At 32.2% G+C, this 18,526-nt stretch overlaps 1 protein-coding gene across 1 annotated transcript in view; it reads right to left on the bottom strand.

The window, feature by feature from the left end:
• LOC129964084 (calcium/calmodulin-dependent protein kinase type II delta chain-like) overlaps window positions 1-18,526 on the bottom strand; it is a gene marked incomplete in the record, with an annotated part of 190,481 nt that overhangs the window by 23,358 nt on the left and 148,597 nt on the right. The window contains 8 exon segments of the mRNA XM_056078767.1: window positions 5,997-6,080; window positions 6,181-6,303; window positions 7,982-8,076; window positions 11,454-11,537; window positions 14,503-14,605; window positions 14,690-14,762; window positions 15,394-15,459; window positions 16,668-16,722. Coding sequence (XP_055934742.1) covers window positions 5,997-6,080; window positions 6,181-6,303; window positions 7,982-8,076; window positions 11,454-11,537; window positions 14,503-14,605; window positions 14,690-14,762; window positions 15,394-15,459; window positions 16,668-16,722 — 683 coding nt within the window.

Below are 18,526 nucleotides of genomic sequence, written 5' to 3'. Positions count from 1 at the left end.
GACAGCGTTCTGCAGTGACGGAACAGGTTTTCCAACCGGATACAGGACAACGCTCTTCAAAAAAGAAAGTGCCTAGAATGAAGGACGCAGTAAAACCGCGCCAAACAGTCACATGTGGAGAATGTAGTGGTTTGGTCGTATACGCAAGAGGGTTTGATGCTGCCCAAATACGACTGTTTTGCGTATTGACGTCACCATGCAATAAAAAGTGGGCTTCATCTGTCCACATTATGTTCAGTAACCATTGTGGGTCACGTTCCATTTGTGCGAGCATCCATGTTGCAAAGGCTTGTCTTTTCTCGCAATCTGCTGGCAACAACTGGTGAAATGCCTCTATCTTGTACGGATGCAGTTTCAAGATTTCGTGCAGAATGCATCAGATCGACCTTTCCGGAATTCCTGTTATTTTACCTGCTTCACGTGCACTGGAACTCCCCTTTGAAGTCTCGGCTGCCACATTTTTCATGACCCTTTGGACAACAGGGACGCGGTCAGCGCTGACGGATGGTCTGCCACTTCGTGGACGATCCTCTACTCTTCCCGTTTCCTGAAAACGGCGAACTAAATTCAATATCCCATTCAATGAAATTTGGTTTTTCTTCGCCTTCATCCCTTTCACCGTCCGTAACTGTCGCAATGCTTTAGTCGCGGATTCACCGTTCTTATAGAACAGTTTAACCACTAATGCTTGATCCGGTAGTGATAGCATGCTACTGGCATCTAATGACAGATCCATTTCCAGCCTTGTGTTTTATAGCTATACTGATTTGCATAAACAGTCTCGGTATGACGCGTGAGCGCCATCAGTCAGTCATTTTTTAAATAATTTTTTTAAAAATGGAAATAACAAAATCCAAAGGCTCTCTGAACATATTCCCGCAAACTGCAATTTTTTTTCGAGCATTACTTTTTTTATTATGATTTTTTGAAGTTTGCACGAATTTATGCCGCACCCGGTATATATAACTCAGTGAAGGATAATCAAAAATTTCATAACGTTAGGCCTTGGGGAAACTCTGAGTCATGATTGGCGTAAATCGTTCAGTGCAACGGTTTCAATCATGCGTTTTTTTGTAAGACAACAATATTAAATTTTCATAATTGACTCAATTTTAGATACTGTTAGTTCTTAAAAATATTTTATTAAATATGGTTAATCGGACCTAGAATCTTCAAGAATTTTGGCGATAGAGCCAATAGAAGCTGAGATATGCTTGTTTATTCTAGAAACTTATCTGCCCTGCTCAGGGAACTATAAAAGGTCGGTAGTCCAAGCTGAAGACAATCTGGTATAGAATCGTCGAGAGGTTTAGAGTCCCATAGCGAATCAACAGCGGAAAAGTTGGAAGTACTTTTAAGGTGCTTAAAAGTGGTTCCCAAATTTAAACACTTTTCACGAGACTACATACCCTGTTAATCATATAATTTGAGCTTTTTTCTATGTGGTGGTAATATGTTGATAAAGGTTAATTTTCCCCTGCAAGCGTAACGTGCTTATGAATGTTAAATTTTATTTTGTGTGAAATAAATAGTTGAAAAATATGTTTAAAGTTATTTTTTAAAAATTTATTAAAACTACAAATTTAATTTATATGCTAATAATTTTGTCGTTGATTTTTTTTTTAAATTTGAAGATGGTACAAAAATATTTTTTGTACTGAAATATTTTCGGATGTTATCGCAGAAAATAGTAAATTTTTGCTTTTTTAAATGTGTACGTGCATAGGCAGACACACAAACACAAAACTTTATTACCTATCTACTACGTGAAGATTATTGTCTATGTTTCAGTCAGTCTACTTCAGTAGGGTGCTGTTAGTGCTAGTTTTGAAGAACCATTACACATTATGATTTTAATAGTTAGGACTTTTAGTAATCACAATAGCTAGTTCAATGTCGACTGTTTGTCTTTTGACAGGTGAACCCATTTGCGCATAATTTGATTCATGAGATGGCTTAGTTAAAGGAATGTGTGATAGCTTTTACTTTAAATATAACAGAATTGTGAAAAAATAATTTCCTTGACAGTAAAGATACGTCTGGCACTGATAAGCAAATATCAGCAATTATCACAGCACCACCAACAGTCCCAGAAATTCGAAATACATTGCAATGTTTTACGCTCCGTCTCTCCGAAATTTTTAATGGAGGCAAAATCACAATAGAAATGGGTTGCACATTGATGGCAGCTGCAAAGGTTTTTAAGCGTGATACTAACAATCCAGTAATAATAAATATAATTTCTTTTTAAAGTCCCTGAAAAAATTTAGAGAAGGAAGCATACAGAAACTCAAAACAAATTGAAGCGAAATGATTGCAGGTGTTGAAAAGGTTGACAGATTCGTAATAACAGTAACTATTTAAGGCACCTGCGGGACAGTGGCATAATTAGGGTGAAGCAAGCAAAGTAACTGTCTTGCGATCATTAAAAAGGAACGCACAATTGTAAAATAAATTTCATAAATTTAATTAAAATTATTTTGTTAACTCCTATTGCAGCAAAATTAAATTATAAAATCTTGAAAACAAAAATGAAGATTATTTTTTTTGTCTCGCCTTAATATTTTTATGCATTCAGTTACCTAGATGAATCTCTCTTATTAAATTAGCTATTTAAGTTCTCTACGCCAGCGTCATTTCTGACAGTCACGAACATCCGAAAATACTTCTTCGATTAATAGGAGCAAATGTAAATGATCACCAGAAATGAAACGAGTCACGCTAGTCACTAAACTTTTTATGAAAAATCCATTAGTGTTTTGAAATGCACACTGGATTGTCATGCACTGAACTGAATGAATTTCTTTAATAATAAAAGTGAGATGTGTAGAAATGATGAGCGAAAAGAGAAAAACACTTCTCACATGAAGGAAGAGGTGCGGGCAGAAAAAAAAAAAAATATTTATTGGATACTTTTTCTACCTTTTGAGATTGGAAGGAAAAGGAAATAAATTTACAAAATTCGCATCAGAACAATGATGAAAAGAATTTTGATATTTTTTTGGCTCACACTATTAGCGTTACATTTGAAAATGTATCTTTCAAAATAGATTTTGCGACGAAATGTTTTTAAAGAAAATATATTTCGTATATTCGGAAACTTGTTTTTCACCAAATTAAATTTAAGAAAATAACTCAAAAATTCATTCAGAAATCATTGAGGAGTAAAAAAGTGAGAATAGAATACTGATTAAAATTTTTACCATTATAAGAAAGTACTTGAATAATTTTTGTGAAACAAATTCTCATTAGTACTTTGAAATTAAATGAAGACAATGAATTAATATAATGCATTTAAACTATGCATTTGGTACTAGGTTTTCATATATAAAAAGATTTTGATCTTTTTTTTTTAAATTCATATTTATTCTGGAGTTAAATGAGATCTTGTAATTGTAGAAGAGATGTTTAATTAATAATTCAATGTCAAATACTATCTATAACTGTAGAAGTTATAAAAATCTCCTAAATAATTCATGCATATGTAATAAATGGGACACGAAAAATTTAATCCTGAAAGTTACTTCATGCTTTAGATGATATATAGGGAGAATATATTAATTAAACATAAAATTTCTACTTTTTCATAGCTTAAGTGTAAAGTAAAATTCTTGAATTTAAAAGTGATTTGAAATAGAATAAGTGTTTTCAACAGAAGAAAAACAAACAATTTACAGGTTTGATGCAGGAAATAGATCTGATTTATATTTCAACAAATGAAATAACTGCTGCAAATCATTAGCAGAAATTCCTAAAAAATTATTTAAATGAAGGAGTAAGTTTAAGTGTATTCAATGAAGGAATATAAGAAAATTTATCCTTAAAAAGATAGACATTTGAATGTTAATTTGATGTTTTGTTTTCTTTTTAATTGTAAGACGACATATTTGCAAATTATTTTTGTGTCAGGTAATATTTTCAAAAGTTATCGCTAACATCGTCGAAATTTTGCTTCGATTTTGTTTAATTAAAACTAACAAGTGTCAGAACATTGCTTTAAGGTGCATGTTTTAATCTTCCAAAGTATATTTGCACCAAATTTGCTGACCTAAATCATAATAATTTGGCTTATGATGCGCGGGTAAACAGAGAGACAAATGGCACATTTCCGCTTCTCGTATTAATAGATGTAACTGCGTAATTGACTTTTATACAGGCGGCTCTTTCATTTAAAAGGCATCGTAATCATATATCAGAAAAAGTTTATTAAAAAATTTTAAGTCGTTCTGAAAACTTTTAATGAAATTTTGCTATCCTAACTCAAGAAATGATAGATATATTAATAGTTTAAACTATTAAAATAAAATTTAAATTATTAAAATAAATTTGAAAAAATAATTGTGTCAAAATTTTGTAAATCAATATGTATTCCATTGACCCCTTCAGAGTCGGTATGCACTGCCTGGTGCTGAAGTTTTTGGGGGGGAGGCTTCTTCTGAAAAAATCACAAAGAATGGATATTTCGACTTGTCAGTCATTATGTTTTAATCTCAAATATTTCAACACGATTTAATAATTGTCTTTATAACTGTTATAGTACTTATTTTTTTATTAATAGTTTAATTGATTGCTTGAATAATTATAACGCAATAGCCAACTGCTAGGCCGCATCAGTCCAAAGATGTTTTATATACATTTATTTACGTTCCATTTCAACCTTCATCACGAAAAAAAATAATATTAATTTTGTATGAGGAGGAATATGAGGATTGTAATTAAATCATTCGAATGGAGCGCTGTTTCGGCATCTGCCTCGCCGCTTTGATGGGGACTTCAAGAGATGAGGCTGTTCGCCGAACAGGGGCGAAGTGTCCGATGAAACGCCGTTGCGACGCGCCTTCGAGTAAAACAGACTTAACGAATGGTGCTTCCAGAAATCTGGAAGAACTGCTCACTATTAATCTGTCGCACTTGCTTGCGGTCATTAGATTTTTGAGAAATTTTTTCGACTCACTGAGAAGTGCAACTTCTGTTCCAGACATGCGCTTTTCAAAAAATTTAGAGAAACTGACAAAAAACATTTACATATTTGGTAACAATAAAATGTGCGAAGATGTCCTCTCTGCCATTCTTGAATTTCTTGAACACCCATTTTCTGCGCCAAAACAACAGCGAAATAATGATCGATAATTGTTGGAAATATTTCTTGAAATATGAGCTTGGTTTTCGTCATCAGAAGCTACTAAAGTATTTTATCACGATTTTCTTTTTTTTTTTTACTAACAAATGTCAGGACAGTTAACAATTATCAGTAACAATTATCAGGACACTGATACACAAATTAGTAAGGTTGCTACAGATTTTTCAAACCATCTCTGGTACTTAGCTCTCGAAACTGAGCTCTCTATCCTTATTGGATGACGATGTTTCGATCACGGTTAGACAAAAATGCAGAACAGGAAGAAGATTGGATGGGGAGGGGGGAGGAATAGAGGCACTTTCTACGCTAAAATCATTTTTCTTCTTTTACAAGCAACGAGTTTTTACATTTTGTAAAAACTTTCCTGTCAGCCTCCACAAACACGCTTCAGAATGGAGGGACAATCTCGGCTACTAAAGTGGACATAATTGTTGCGAATGATTCTGCAGTAATGAGGTGTCAAAATAATTCAAAAGTATGATAACATTTTCACACACACACACAAAAGGAAAATGAGGGATTTTGTTTTACAGATTGCTGCCGAAGAGCGAAGTACCCAATTACCGCTAAATCCTCCCTTAGGAGAAATTAATATTTAACATTCTTTCGTATGCATTGTGTTTTGAAACTATAGTAATCGTTGCTTTAAATAAAAATGTATTTCCCTTATAGAAATTGTTGCGTTGTTAAAAACCACATTTATAAATTTTTCAAGTTATTTCAAGGATGGTTCCAATCTCAAAGCTTTGAAAATAGTCTATTCAAGTAAATTGTGGTCTATTTTTTTTCTAGATTAGAACAAGATTAGGGAATGAGAGCAGCAAAATTGTAATTTTCAGAAAATGACTTCACTTACCTTTAGTTTCCGTCGAGCATTGAATTTCTTCAAGCAATCTACCGTCTCTTGACGATGCAGAGTAGATGCTACACGTTCTCGTTGCTGTACGAGTAAAAAAAAAAAAAAAAAAAAAGGATTAATTTCCAGAAAGGAAAAAAAGCAGAAATCAGCAGGGAAATCATTCCGAAAGACAGCTGCTTACGCAAATCCATGGGTGTTTGAGAGCCTCCCCAGCAGTTATCCTTTTGCCTGGATTAACAGTCAACATGCTGTTAATTAAATTTTTTGCTTCTGCTGTAACTGTATCCCATTCTGGAGATGGATACTGAAAGTTAAAAAAACATACGATAAATCTTAATCACCATTTAACAATTATCAAATTCCAATATATATATATATATATATATATATATATATATATATATATATATATATATATATATATATATATATATATATATATATATATATATATATATATATATATATATATAACCAATCTAAAGTAAGAAAAAGTTTGAAAACGAAACTAAATCCGGATTCTTTTTTTTTATATATTTTTAATAATTTTTTTGGTTTAATTTTTATTTGATTTTTGTTTTTCCTATTAACTTGATTCTAATACTTTTATATATATATATATATATATATATATATATATATATATATATATATATATATATATATATATATATATATATATATAGTAGTCTTTTGATAATTCTCTAGATATCTCAACAGAAGATCATTAAAAAGAATGCGTCTTAATAGAAAAGCTTATATTTATTGCATAAAGCAAATCATACAAAATTATACAGAAAATAGTAAATAAGTAAATATATAAATATCTATGCAACAGCTTACTATTGGCTGGCCACTGGCACTCGAATGCAGTGACATGTTTTAATTTTTACGTTCTCTAATTGCTCTTTTAAAAGCGCCAGTGACCAGGGGTCAGATCAGCAAAGTGTCGGATTACAGGGATATCGCTGAATTGACTGCTTATAAACATTGCCTTTAAAAAGTTTCAAGAGCTAGATTATATTATAGCAAAAGAGGGGGAGGGGTGTTTCATCCTATTATAAAGTATTGGCTTTTCTCTTATTATTAGATCTACAAAGACACATCCATCTTGCCCTGTTTTTACGCGCTATTTATTCGATTCAACCTAATACGGTTTATTTATCGTCTCGAAATCAGCGGAAGACACTCCCACACTGGGATATCACTTAACTCATTCGCATGGCATTCATTTTATAGATATTATGAACAAGATGCGTTGAGTCATTTTATGATGGTGTAGTCATAAAATTATTCAACACAAAATCATATACTGTTTTTTGGAAAATAATAAGCCTCTTCAGCTCTTATTTTAGAAAACCATTTTTTAAAATACAAAAACAGAAACCACATGGTTTAAAATTCAATAAATAAATGAAAAGTCACATAATAACAATTTGAGTATCGGTAGGTCATAAATAGCGTTTGAAGATTAGGTAGAATTTTGAAAGTTGAAAACTATTTCTACTCAAATAGAAGTCCCCCCCCCCAAAAAAAAAAGACCAATTTTTGACGATAATAATATAAACCTTCCTTTGAATTTTAAGACATTTTAAAGGATTGGAAGTGACTTTTAACAATTTTCTCTCGTTTCAGGCATTCATAGTGACATTCACAAGGCGCCAGAAAGTTATTTTTTTTATTAGTACGTTAATTAAATTCACAAAATAATAAGACATAGTACAGGGATATGTATGAGTATCTAAATGAAGTAATAAGATATGATGCTGCAAAAGTAAACGCGTGAATTTGAAATTTCTGCATTGACTTTCAGAATGGAGAAAATAATTCGAAGAAAGTTTTGAAAAAGGAGAGAAATTAGGCAAGAAATAACTGACGACGTGAGTATTCTAAATTCATACATTTCCACGAATCATTGTTAATACTATGAAGAATTCGAATCTTTACAAACACATTATACACTTATCTTAAGAAACACTTACATCGTAAGCACCGGCTTTGATTTGCGCATACAGTCTGTGCTGGTCTTCATCCCAAAAGGGAGGGTAGCCGACGAGTAAAATGTACAAGATGACACCTGCAAAACGAATGCGTATTCAAAAGTCGAACATAATAATAATTATTATTCAGCACACATATACAGATTCCCGACAGTCTCACTAAACTTAAATTTATATACCCGAAGCTGAATTGTTTTCAAGAGACTGCGCTTATGGATAAAATCTAAAAATAGAGTTTTTCATACAGAGTTGAATCATTCATTTTTTATTTACAAATAAGCCCGATTCTCTGGTTTCGAAGTATATCGTTTTATAAGCAAAATAAATTGGAAAACAAATTCCTTTTGCACGAGGAAACTATTTCGAATTGCTAGAATTTTCAAGAATTTTTTCGCAATTATTTTCGATTTTATCAAAAATAAATATGTTCTTTATACAATCTTTTTTTCTTTTCTTTTTTAAGTAAGCAAATCAAAAGAATACTCTTTGTTATAAAATAATATTGTTACAAATTTTTTTTTTCTACAAATACCGCCAATCAATCGTAATAACGGAGCGCATTTAATCGCTAGTGCAGCAGCTTGCTTACTGTCTAATCCTCCAATTCTTTACTTGTCGGCGACTCCGCCTACTCTCACACACGACTTCCTTTGTTGAGAGGGATTACGGCTCATTGGGGCCGCAGGCCCCACCATCCGTAAATCTAAAAATGGTTAACTTTGGAGTGATATGAAACTGACCTTAGTAATTACAGTGCATAATACATGGTTTATTTTAGTTTGGAAGTATTGTTTTCTTGTGTGGGGGAAAAAAAGGGTTATGTATTATTTGTCTGCAATTTAAATTGCAAGGGAACAGCGAGGTCTGCGTTTGTTGCAGGTGTCGTTTATATCATACGTCGCTAGATTACTTAGGGTGGGGTTGTCTATATTTATGATGTTTCCATAGAAGTTTTGGGCTTGTTTGAGGATGAATTGTTTGATTGGGGGGATGTTCAGAGCTTTAATGATTTCAGCATTTCTGATGAACCATCTGGCCCTGACTATCATCCTTAATGTTTTGTTTTCCAGTGCGACTATTTTTTGTAGGTTAGTTTTCGCCGTAGCAGCCCAGATCGGACATGCATAAGTAAGTATTGGTCTTAGATATGCTAGGTAAATGAGGACTTTATTGTTTATTGAGAGACCTGAATTTCTGCAAATTAGCGGGTATTGGATTCCGAAGGCCAAATTAAATTTTTCTCTTGTTTTATTTATGTGCGTTTTGTAATTTAAGTTTTTATCTAGTGTTATTCCCAGGTATTTGACCTCGTTTTGCCAGCTGATTTCAGTTTTGTATATTTGGATTTTGGGCCAGTTATTATTTTTCTTGAAGAATAAGATTGCCTCTGTTTTGTCCACGTTGAGTTTTATTTTCCAGCGGGTTAGCCAATTTTCGATATTATTAATGTAATTTTGTAGGGGGATGATTGTTTGCTGAGGGTTTTTGCCTTGGGAGAGAATTGCAGTATCGTCTGCATAGAGACTTATCATGATGTCTTTTTGTTGGGGTATGTCATTCAGATAGAGTAGGAATATGACAGGTGCCAGAATTCCGCCTTGGGGTACCCCGGCTCTGAGTTTTCTTTTTGTTGAGTCCGTCTGGTTAACTTGCACTGTGAAATATCGGTCTGTGAGGTAAGATTTAATTATGTCAACTATTGTTTTGGGGAAATTGTAAGCAATTAATTTATGTACTAGGCCTGGGATCCAAACTTTATCGAATGCTTTTGCTATGTCCAAGAATATGGCTGCTGTTGGTTTTTTGTTTTTCCTGCCTTCATGAAGGAATTCTATCATGCGGAGTAATTGATGAGTGGTGGAGAGTTTCTCCTTGAAGCCAAATTGCTGTGGGATTGAGATGCCAAGTTCTTTACTGTGTGTTAAGTATCTTGTGAGGATTATTTTTTCAGTTAGTTTGCTGAGGGTTGGGAGAAGGGAAATTGGTCTGTAGTTGACTGGCAGGGAGGGGTCTTTTCCAGGTTTAAGTATAGGGATAACTCTCGCAATTTTCCAGCATTTGGGGAAGTATCTGAGCTTTAGGATTTCGTTTACTAAGAGGGTTAGTTTGATAATGATATTGTCAGGTAGTTTTTTGAGCATCTTGTTGGTTATTGCATCGGGACCTGGGGTTTTGTTAATTTTTATTTTCTTGATGAATTGAACTATTTCCGATGGCATTACTTTGAGGTAGTTTGTGTCAAGGTTTTTGAGCTCGTATGCTGCTATTGATCTCTCAACAATGCTTTCTGTGCTTGGATCACTAAGATTATTTGGGTTGAATTGCTCTTCCAGCTGGTTTGCAATTAGCTCAGCTTTTTCAGCATCTGTGTGTGCTAGAAGTTTGGTGACTGGGTCAGTTAGTTGGGGGATGTTCGTTCTTTTCCGTTTGAGTTTTTTGGTTGCTCTCCATAACGAGTTATCTTGGGGGTTGAGCATTTCGACACACGACTTCCATGCAGCTTCAGAGTGCCTTTTATAGTTCCGGGAGGCGGAGATAGAATCTTCCAGACCAATCAGGACGTCTCTGGGTGTATCTTGGTTCCTATTGGATGGATCGTGAAAGCTCTCGAACTTTCCAGTATTATCCATTTAGTCGCCAAACTCGCGAAATTCGTCGCCAAGCTCGGAGGTCATTGACGCGGCATCCGCTCAGCACGCACAGGACAGATCTTACTACGGTTTTTCCCACGATGACACTATTCGTGTCGGGTAGCAAAATTACAGATTTGTAACAATATTCAGTTGGAGATTCAAATATACTTTCTTTTCCAAATTCAGATGCCATTTTTTTTCATTTATATTTAATGCCCTAGTTTCGAGAAAAAAAAAAATATAATATTTATTTATGATGTAAATCTATAAAACATTTAGAGGAAGATACAAAATTAAATTCACGATCCATTGCGCCTAGTTATTAAATGTTTGATCTGACACCTAGTTAAAGAAAGGAGTTGATTGTCTTTTGATAAACGGAGGGTATACTTTATTTGCTTCCATCTTAGTTAGAACGCCCCATTAACTAACCGGAAATTAATATTCCAGTGGAAGGTTATGCGAGAGACATAAGAAGATCGTCGCACTTGTGAATAAATTTGTTCAAGAAACGAGAGAAAAAAAAATAAGAGTGAGCAAATTTGCGATTTTCAGTTAAGAGGCACTGTAGTTGCACATACACGCATTGTTAAAAGATGTATATGGTTACTATTTAAGTAGAGTTTTTACTTATCGGACTTTGATTTTTTTCTTCTTAACATTGCAGTAAGTGGTACGCCTAAAAAAATAAGTTGGCTGCAGGGAATATTATGATGAAACAATAAATAGAGTCGTACTTCCTTGTCACGATTTACAATTTATAAAATGAATGATTCCAAGATTATATGAAGGTTAACATTTTATTAAAGAAGGATAGTTACCACATGCCCATATATCAACCGGTTTTCCATAAGGATCCTTTTTGAGAACTTCCGGAGATAAATACCCTGGTGTTCCAGCAAAGCCTGGAATAAGAATGAAATCATAAAATTTCATTTCGAAATAAACTGGAATAAAAACATTGTTATGACAACATTACACATAACACAAAATAAATCTGATCTCATTTTATGAAGAGCTAAAGGCGATTATTATTTTTAAAAAATATGATTCAATTTTAGTTGAAAATAATCAAATAAAAAATGCAACTTAACTATTAACTTTTGATAAGTTTGATTTGTTTCGATAGAACTGAGTAATCGATCGTTTTTAGATCGATGTTCGTATCGATATAATTAAATAATCGATTTTTCTCTCCCTTCCGGATGTGCCACAATTTTAAAATTTTACATCATTTCAATATTTTCCGAACGTGTTTATCCGTTAATCGATTAATTCAATAAAAATTCAGTTTCATAAGTATGGCGTGGCTTTTGACAGAGCATTTGAGAAAAAAATTGTTTCACAATTCCGTAATATTTATTAAAGAGCAAATAAGTTAAAAAACTAAATAGAAAATAATAAAAAAGGAACTGTACTTATTTACAAACTAAGAAGAATTTTTTTTTCTCCCCCTTCTCCTACTACTTCGACAGCGAATAAAAGAATTTACAGCATTGAAAATATCACTTTAACTCTTACTAAGCTCACGCGCTGATATTAGCTTTTAATCGAAACGAAATGTAGGTATTTAATTCGTTTACGTTAGTTGAATACATGTGTTTTTTAACGTATTGAGCATTTTTCGTTCCCATTATTTCCTTTGTCCTCCATTGCCCAGTCACTCGGCTTAGTTAAATTTGACAGAAACCCATTGTTGGCTCTACTGCACTGGCACGCGTCAAATGAACAATGGGTTGCAAACAAATTGTTCAAAATCGGAGAGCTACGCTGTCTCAAAATATTTTAGCAAAGATTTAAATTTGATCTTCATCTTTATTTTAACCCCAGGACAGGTTTCACTATTCAATAACATTAGATAATCGTCACAATAATTCTCATCAAACGAAATAATATGTTCGATAGATTTTGTTCCTTATAATAAAAAATGGAATGCAATATGTATAGCTACAACGATAACTATAATAGCAAATTTGTTAATAAGTTTTTAATGCATAAAATGCAAGTTAATGAATATAGCAGAAGAATTGCCTCCCATTTTCTTAAAAACAAATATGTTTTAACAATATATCAAATACTGTTTTGCTGGGTCATAATGTGAATATGCAAGTTCGCATTGATATGAGATGCATCCTTTTTTTTTCTCCCCTTTAGGAGCGCGAAAACTGTTTTCCGTCTAGGAGAGCAAAATGAACTTGCACTGGTACTGCTTTCTATTTCATATTCATAAAGGGACATACTTCCTTCTGAAGGGGTTGTCCCGAGGCCGGTGATGGTTACTAGGAATCAATTGTAGCTCCTGCTAGTGTGCTATCGTGAGGATGGGAGTCATTTAGACAGGGCGGAATCAGCTCTTTCGAGGTCCATCCTTTCCCACACGGTATCTGTTAAACTCACGCTCGAAATACAGATGTTTAAATTTATAACTAAGCGAAAACAGCACATGATTCGAAAGACAGGCCGGAGTGGTCTTCCCAAACCTCTTTTGGATATCTCTGAAAAAAGTGAATTTGTTTCAGACGCGTTTCTACTTAACCAATTGAAATCACAAACAGCTGCAGACACATCACATGCCACATTTGACACACTTAAGATACGCATTGCTTTTTTGAGTGTTTACATGCTTCTGAAAATACAGACAGTCAACTCTTTGTTGGATTTGGTTCAAAATTTGAAACATGTCTACACTGTAGATATTAAATCTGTATATCGAATTTTATCCATTCTAGCTTTATTCCTTATCTTGTTAACTTATGTTTGAACAGCTGGACTGACAGACTTCCTTTGAACGGATTTTACTCAAAATTTGATAGAAATCTACAAATTTGTAGTTTCCCCTGTCTAGCTCAAAAGCATTTGTCTCTGTCACAGACATACATACTGCCAAAAATGTGTTTTTCGAAATCGGGAAGATTTGAAACGTGCGTTTGTGAACTTGCCTTCTAAAGAACACTATAGCGTGACCACCTCCTTCTCTGTCTTTGCTTACATCAGTTTGCACAGCCGCATTTCGTCCCGTATTATTTAGCCTGCAATTTCTATTTGCTTACTAACATATAGTTTACACATATATTTTTATGCTTTATATATTTGTATTCCGAAAATCTAATTTTCCTCATGTTTCTGGAATTTTCCCGTTGTATAATTTTAATTACTGAATGCGTGCGAGCCATTTTTTTTTCTGTTTGCACTTGTGTTTATTCTTGTTTTTTCCTCCTTTTGATTTGCATTTGTACCTGTATTTTTTCCACTTGAAACTTCTACCACTATTGATTGAATATTGACTTACGTTTTACAGCCTTGTGTTATACTTATTGGCACACAGAGTTTATACCTACAACTTTTTCTCTCTCTTTTTAAATCTATTTGTGTTTATGAGTTATTGTATAAATACGAATAAAGTTGAACGATTTCATCCAATATTTTATAGATCTTCAATTAAAATGTGAAGACTACACTCCAAGTTTTATTTGCCTAGCTTAGAGCAGTTTTGTGATATTGTGTTCATAAGCAGGCAAATAGATGCACATAATACTAAAAATGTTTTTAGCTCGTAGGCAAGTCTAAAATTTAAAAAATCATCTAAATCTCGAGGTTAAATTTGTTTAACAATTCAAATAGTTTTTCTTTTCATGCGAAACTTGGAAAAAAAAATCAGATTTGCACTATTTACTTTTACAAAAAAAAAAAAAAAAAAGAAAAAGAAAAAAGATCGCAATAATGCAAGATTGAAAATAAATAATAAAACTGTTGATGTTAGCAAAATTGTTAAATAAAGCTGTTGTTGCCTTTCTATATACTGTTTAAGAAAACATTTTCTGAAGAGCGTCGTTTCTCTTGGTAGTAGAACAAGAACTGCCAGCAACATACCATACCACGCTTGTTGCTCCCCTTGCACTTCTATTGCTAAACCGAAATCGGCAAGTTTGACTGCGGCGCCCTTAGCTTTACTTGCTAGCAAGAGATTTTCTGGCTAGAAATAAAAAATTTAGAAAATTAAAAAGGACAACTGCAGAAACTAAAATTAAATTTTCGGTTAGATACGATTTCTTCTTACCTTTAAGTCTCGATGCACAACACTATTTTGATGGCAATGGCTAACACTCTCTAAGATTTGTTGAATGCAATGGCTGCAAAAAACATAATTTATTTCATTTATAAACCATGGAATAAGAACACAAATAAATACAAGGTGTTTAGTAAATTCGAAGAAATTTCAAAACTGAAACTTGTTCTGAATTTCTGAAACTCTGCGTGCGAATTCTTTTTAACACGTTGAATGCTACGCTAATTTCACAATGCTTGCTCATCTGGCAAATATAAATTTCTCATTGAACGTTGATATGTTGGTGAGTATTAATTGCAATAGACATATTAATTTGTGCAATCAATCATAATGCATTTATTTCACTGAGGTCGTCGATGATGCCCATGGCGCTGAAATGCAATTGTTTGTACTTTTATATGTTTTATATTGCATTAATTTTTTCATACCATTTTAGTAACGATGATAACATTGAAAAATTTAAAAACTTTGAAAATTTACTCGAATTATGCATTTCAAGTAATCTTGGCTTCGCTGGTTATCAGCGACCCCCGTGGCCGCAAACTCACCGCCACAGTATTCAGCGTGTTAAATACGTCGAAAATAAATATACAAATAAAATTTAAAAAAAAGATAGATAGTATTTAAATTTAATATGTCGAAACGATCCCATTATTTTTAATGGCTTCATAATATTTAATAATGATATATAATACCTGGCATCGGCTTCACTGTAGTATTCTCTTGCTACGATGTCTTCAAAAAGTTCACCACCAGTTACTCTGAAAATTTAAAACAAAGCTTTCAGCGCAAGTTATAGTGAAAAAGATATCACTGCAGAAAAAAGTTTAGATTAGTTATTTATTTCGGGAAAAAACTTGACCTTTTGAATAGCGTTCAGAATGCGAGATACATAACTCTACCAGTGGGGCACATTTGACTTAGACAGAATTAACAAGTATCAGGACACGGCATTTATCATCTGGCTGATGCATTGGAAGCATAAGAATGAGAGCAAAAAATTGCAAAATTTTTCTCTGAATTTGACTAAAAAAACCGTCATTTTCGATCGAAAATAAATTTATGAGGTATACATAAAGTGACTAATGTCGTCCTTATGTTGACAGATGCCCAAGCTCCTTCTGTGACATTTTTTATCTGCCTGTTTCGAGCAGCACTTAGTGCTGGAGCCATCTATCGAAAAACGGCAGATAAAAAGTTTCATACGAAACACTTAAATCACATTATAAAACACAATTGATTTGATTTGTAAATATGAAAAAAAAGCTTTGAATTTTTTTGGTATTATTAATATTTTTTAAATTTCAATTAGACAATGAGCAAAAAGTAAACAAATATAAACAAAATATTTCTCCTTTAAAGAACAGATAGATTTTAATCTGTAAATAATAGACACTGAAAATGAATAGGGTAGAAATGGTACATGAAAGAAGTCGTTAAATGCATTCTTTGAAGCAGAGAGTTTCTTACTACTGTTTGTATAAAATGATCTCAGTTAATTTTTCTTAAAGGCGTAGTATATATATCTATCTATCTATAGAAACAAAAAAAAAAAAAAAAAAAAAAAAAAGGAGGACTACAAGGTGGTTTAAAATCATTCTTGTGAGATATATTTTGAAAAGATATCCAATGAAAAGAAAGAGAAAGAAATTATTTATTTATTTGGTATCATTTAATTCAAAAGAAATGTGACGAGGTACGACGTGTGAATGTTGAATTCATTTTCGAGCCTATTTATCTTCGAATTTAAATATACGTTATCAACAAAACATTAAATAGTCTCACGTTTTAATTTTTTGTTATCAATGAATGTAATCAAATAATTCTTATGTCGATTTGAATATATTAAAACAACATGTTGTTTGTTTGAAAAATCATAGTTATATACAGTGCAGTTAACTCATTTCGTGCAGTAAAAGCAAATTATATACGTGGTAGTAATCCAGCACGAGGGGAAAAAAATACTCACAAATCGAAAATTAAGTAGTGGTACCCTTCTTCTTGTATACTGTCATGTAGACGAACTGTTAGAAGAAAAAAAATTTGTTAGATTACATTGAAACTCGATAGAATACATAATGCTTAAATAAAGCCAAAAAATATATATTAAAATTTTAAACTTCTAGAATCGCAATAATTTGAGGAATATTATTGATAAATTATTGCAGAAACATATTTTGATCATGGTTCATGCTTCTTTTACGAATGGTTTCATACAGCTAATTCATATTAATGAAAGTCCCATTCATTTCTTACTGCAATGAGGCTCGATTTGCTCTTTCCCAAAATAAGGCATACAACAATAAAGGAGGGGGAAGTGTATATATTATTCAAATAAAGATGAGCAGCTATATTCCGTAAACGCCAAAAAAAAATCTCACTTTTAATAACATCATAAAATGAACAAAAATAATTTTCAAAAATAAACGATTGTTTGTGTATTAAAAAGCAGAATTTTTAAAATTATTATCATTACTTTTTAACATCTAATGATCATTATATTTTTACGGAATCAGTTTTTTAAAAAAATGTACTACCAATTACAAAAAATGCACTATATACTAAAAATACCCACTATGCATATACATTAAAAAAAAGTAACGTGTCCAACAGGAGAACACTTCCCGCCAAATGTCTATGTTCGCTAAAGAAAAGATCACTGTAGGAAGAGTTCATTTCATGTAGATAAAAGTTCATTCAAGTTTCTTACATTGACACGGTTAATGCCAAATTAGCGACGTTTGTCATCATTACATTTAATTTTTGAAAATAAATTCAAAAAATAACTCGTTAAGAATTATTTGAATACTCGGAATCTTGAAAATATCTGATATTCGTGTCTGAGTATATAGTTGGTATCATTTATAATCTCATTATACTGTTGGATAATATTTGGTAGAAAATATTTAATCGAATTACTTCTAAACATTTGCATATGCTCATCGAATTCCAGAAAATCGTATGAACCTCTAAGCATTTTCATATAGTGTAATAGAACTGTTATTTTTAATTTCAAATGAACTCTTTTTTCTTTTAAATGGATAAGTTCAATTTCTTATAATTACTATTGAACGCTAAGAGCAAAAGCTCAAGCCTTCTCATTCTCTTTGATTCTGACAATGATTGCGATAACTGAATGCGGATTTCGTGAAATAATTCAATGAAAATAAAGTAGTGAATTTGTAAAATATATTTTCTTTAAAAACTATTAATTCCCTGCAAGACCTTATTTTAACTTAAATCTTCAATACAGTTTACAAAGAAAGAATTCAAAATCAATAATCAGTTTAAATTTTCCAATGCAAACAACTGAGTATAATTTGCTTAAAAAGTTTCAAATGTTTATTATTTGAAAAATATGATCTTGAAATGGATTTCTGTACTTACCATTTCTGCATATCGATCCCTTCAAAGGAGGATCTGATTGAATCTGTTAAAAAGTTATCTAACTTTTGATTTACGACAAATATTTCATAAAATTTCAGTTTGTGACATTAAATTAAAGTTTTTAATTCAGAAAAGACTGTAAACGCATTGAGATATAAATTTCTTTAAAGAATGGGTCTTTAGTTTTAGTTGAAAATTGTATGAAAAATACTTTTAAAAGTTATATTTTGTGGCTTATACCCTTTTATAATTATTCTTGTGAATTTTCAATATAAACCATTAAAAATCCACGGCAAAGTAGAAAAATAAGACGTCATTCTCTGAATGTAAATGAAGCAAACAGTTAATTTTTACTTTTATTTTAAAAAAGCAATAATGATACTTGAGAAACAGATTTATCTCAAAGACAAATGACAACAGCTTTTTTTTACCGTTCCAACT

The sequence above is a fragment of the Argiope bruennichi genome, chromosome 1 (genome assembly GCF_947563725.1).
Source record: "Argiope bruennichi chromosome 1, qqArgBrue1.1, whole genome shotgun sequence".
Lineage (NCBI taxonomy): Eukaryota > Metazoa > Arthropoda > Arachnida > Araneae > Araneidae > Argiope > Argiope bruennichi.
The sequence above is the reverse complement of the archived record's forward strand: the minus strand, read 5'-3'. Positions and strand labels throughout refer to the sequence as shown.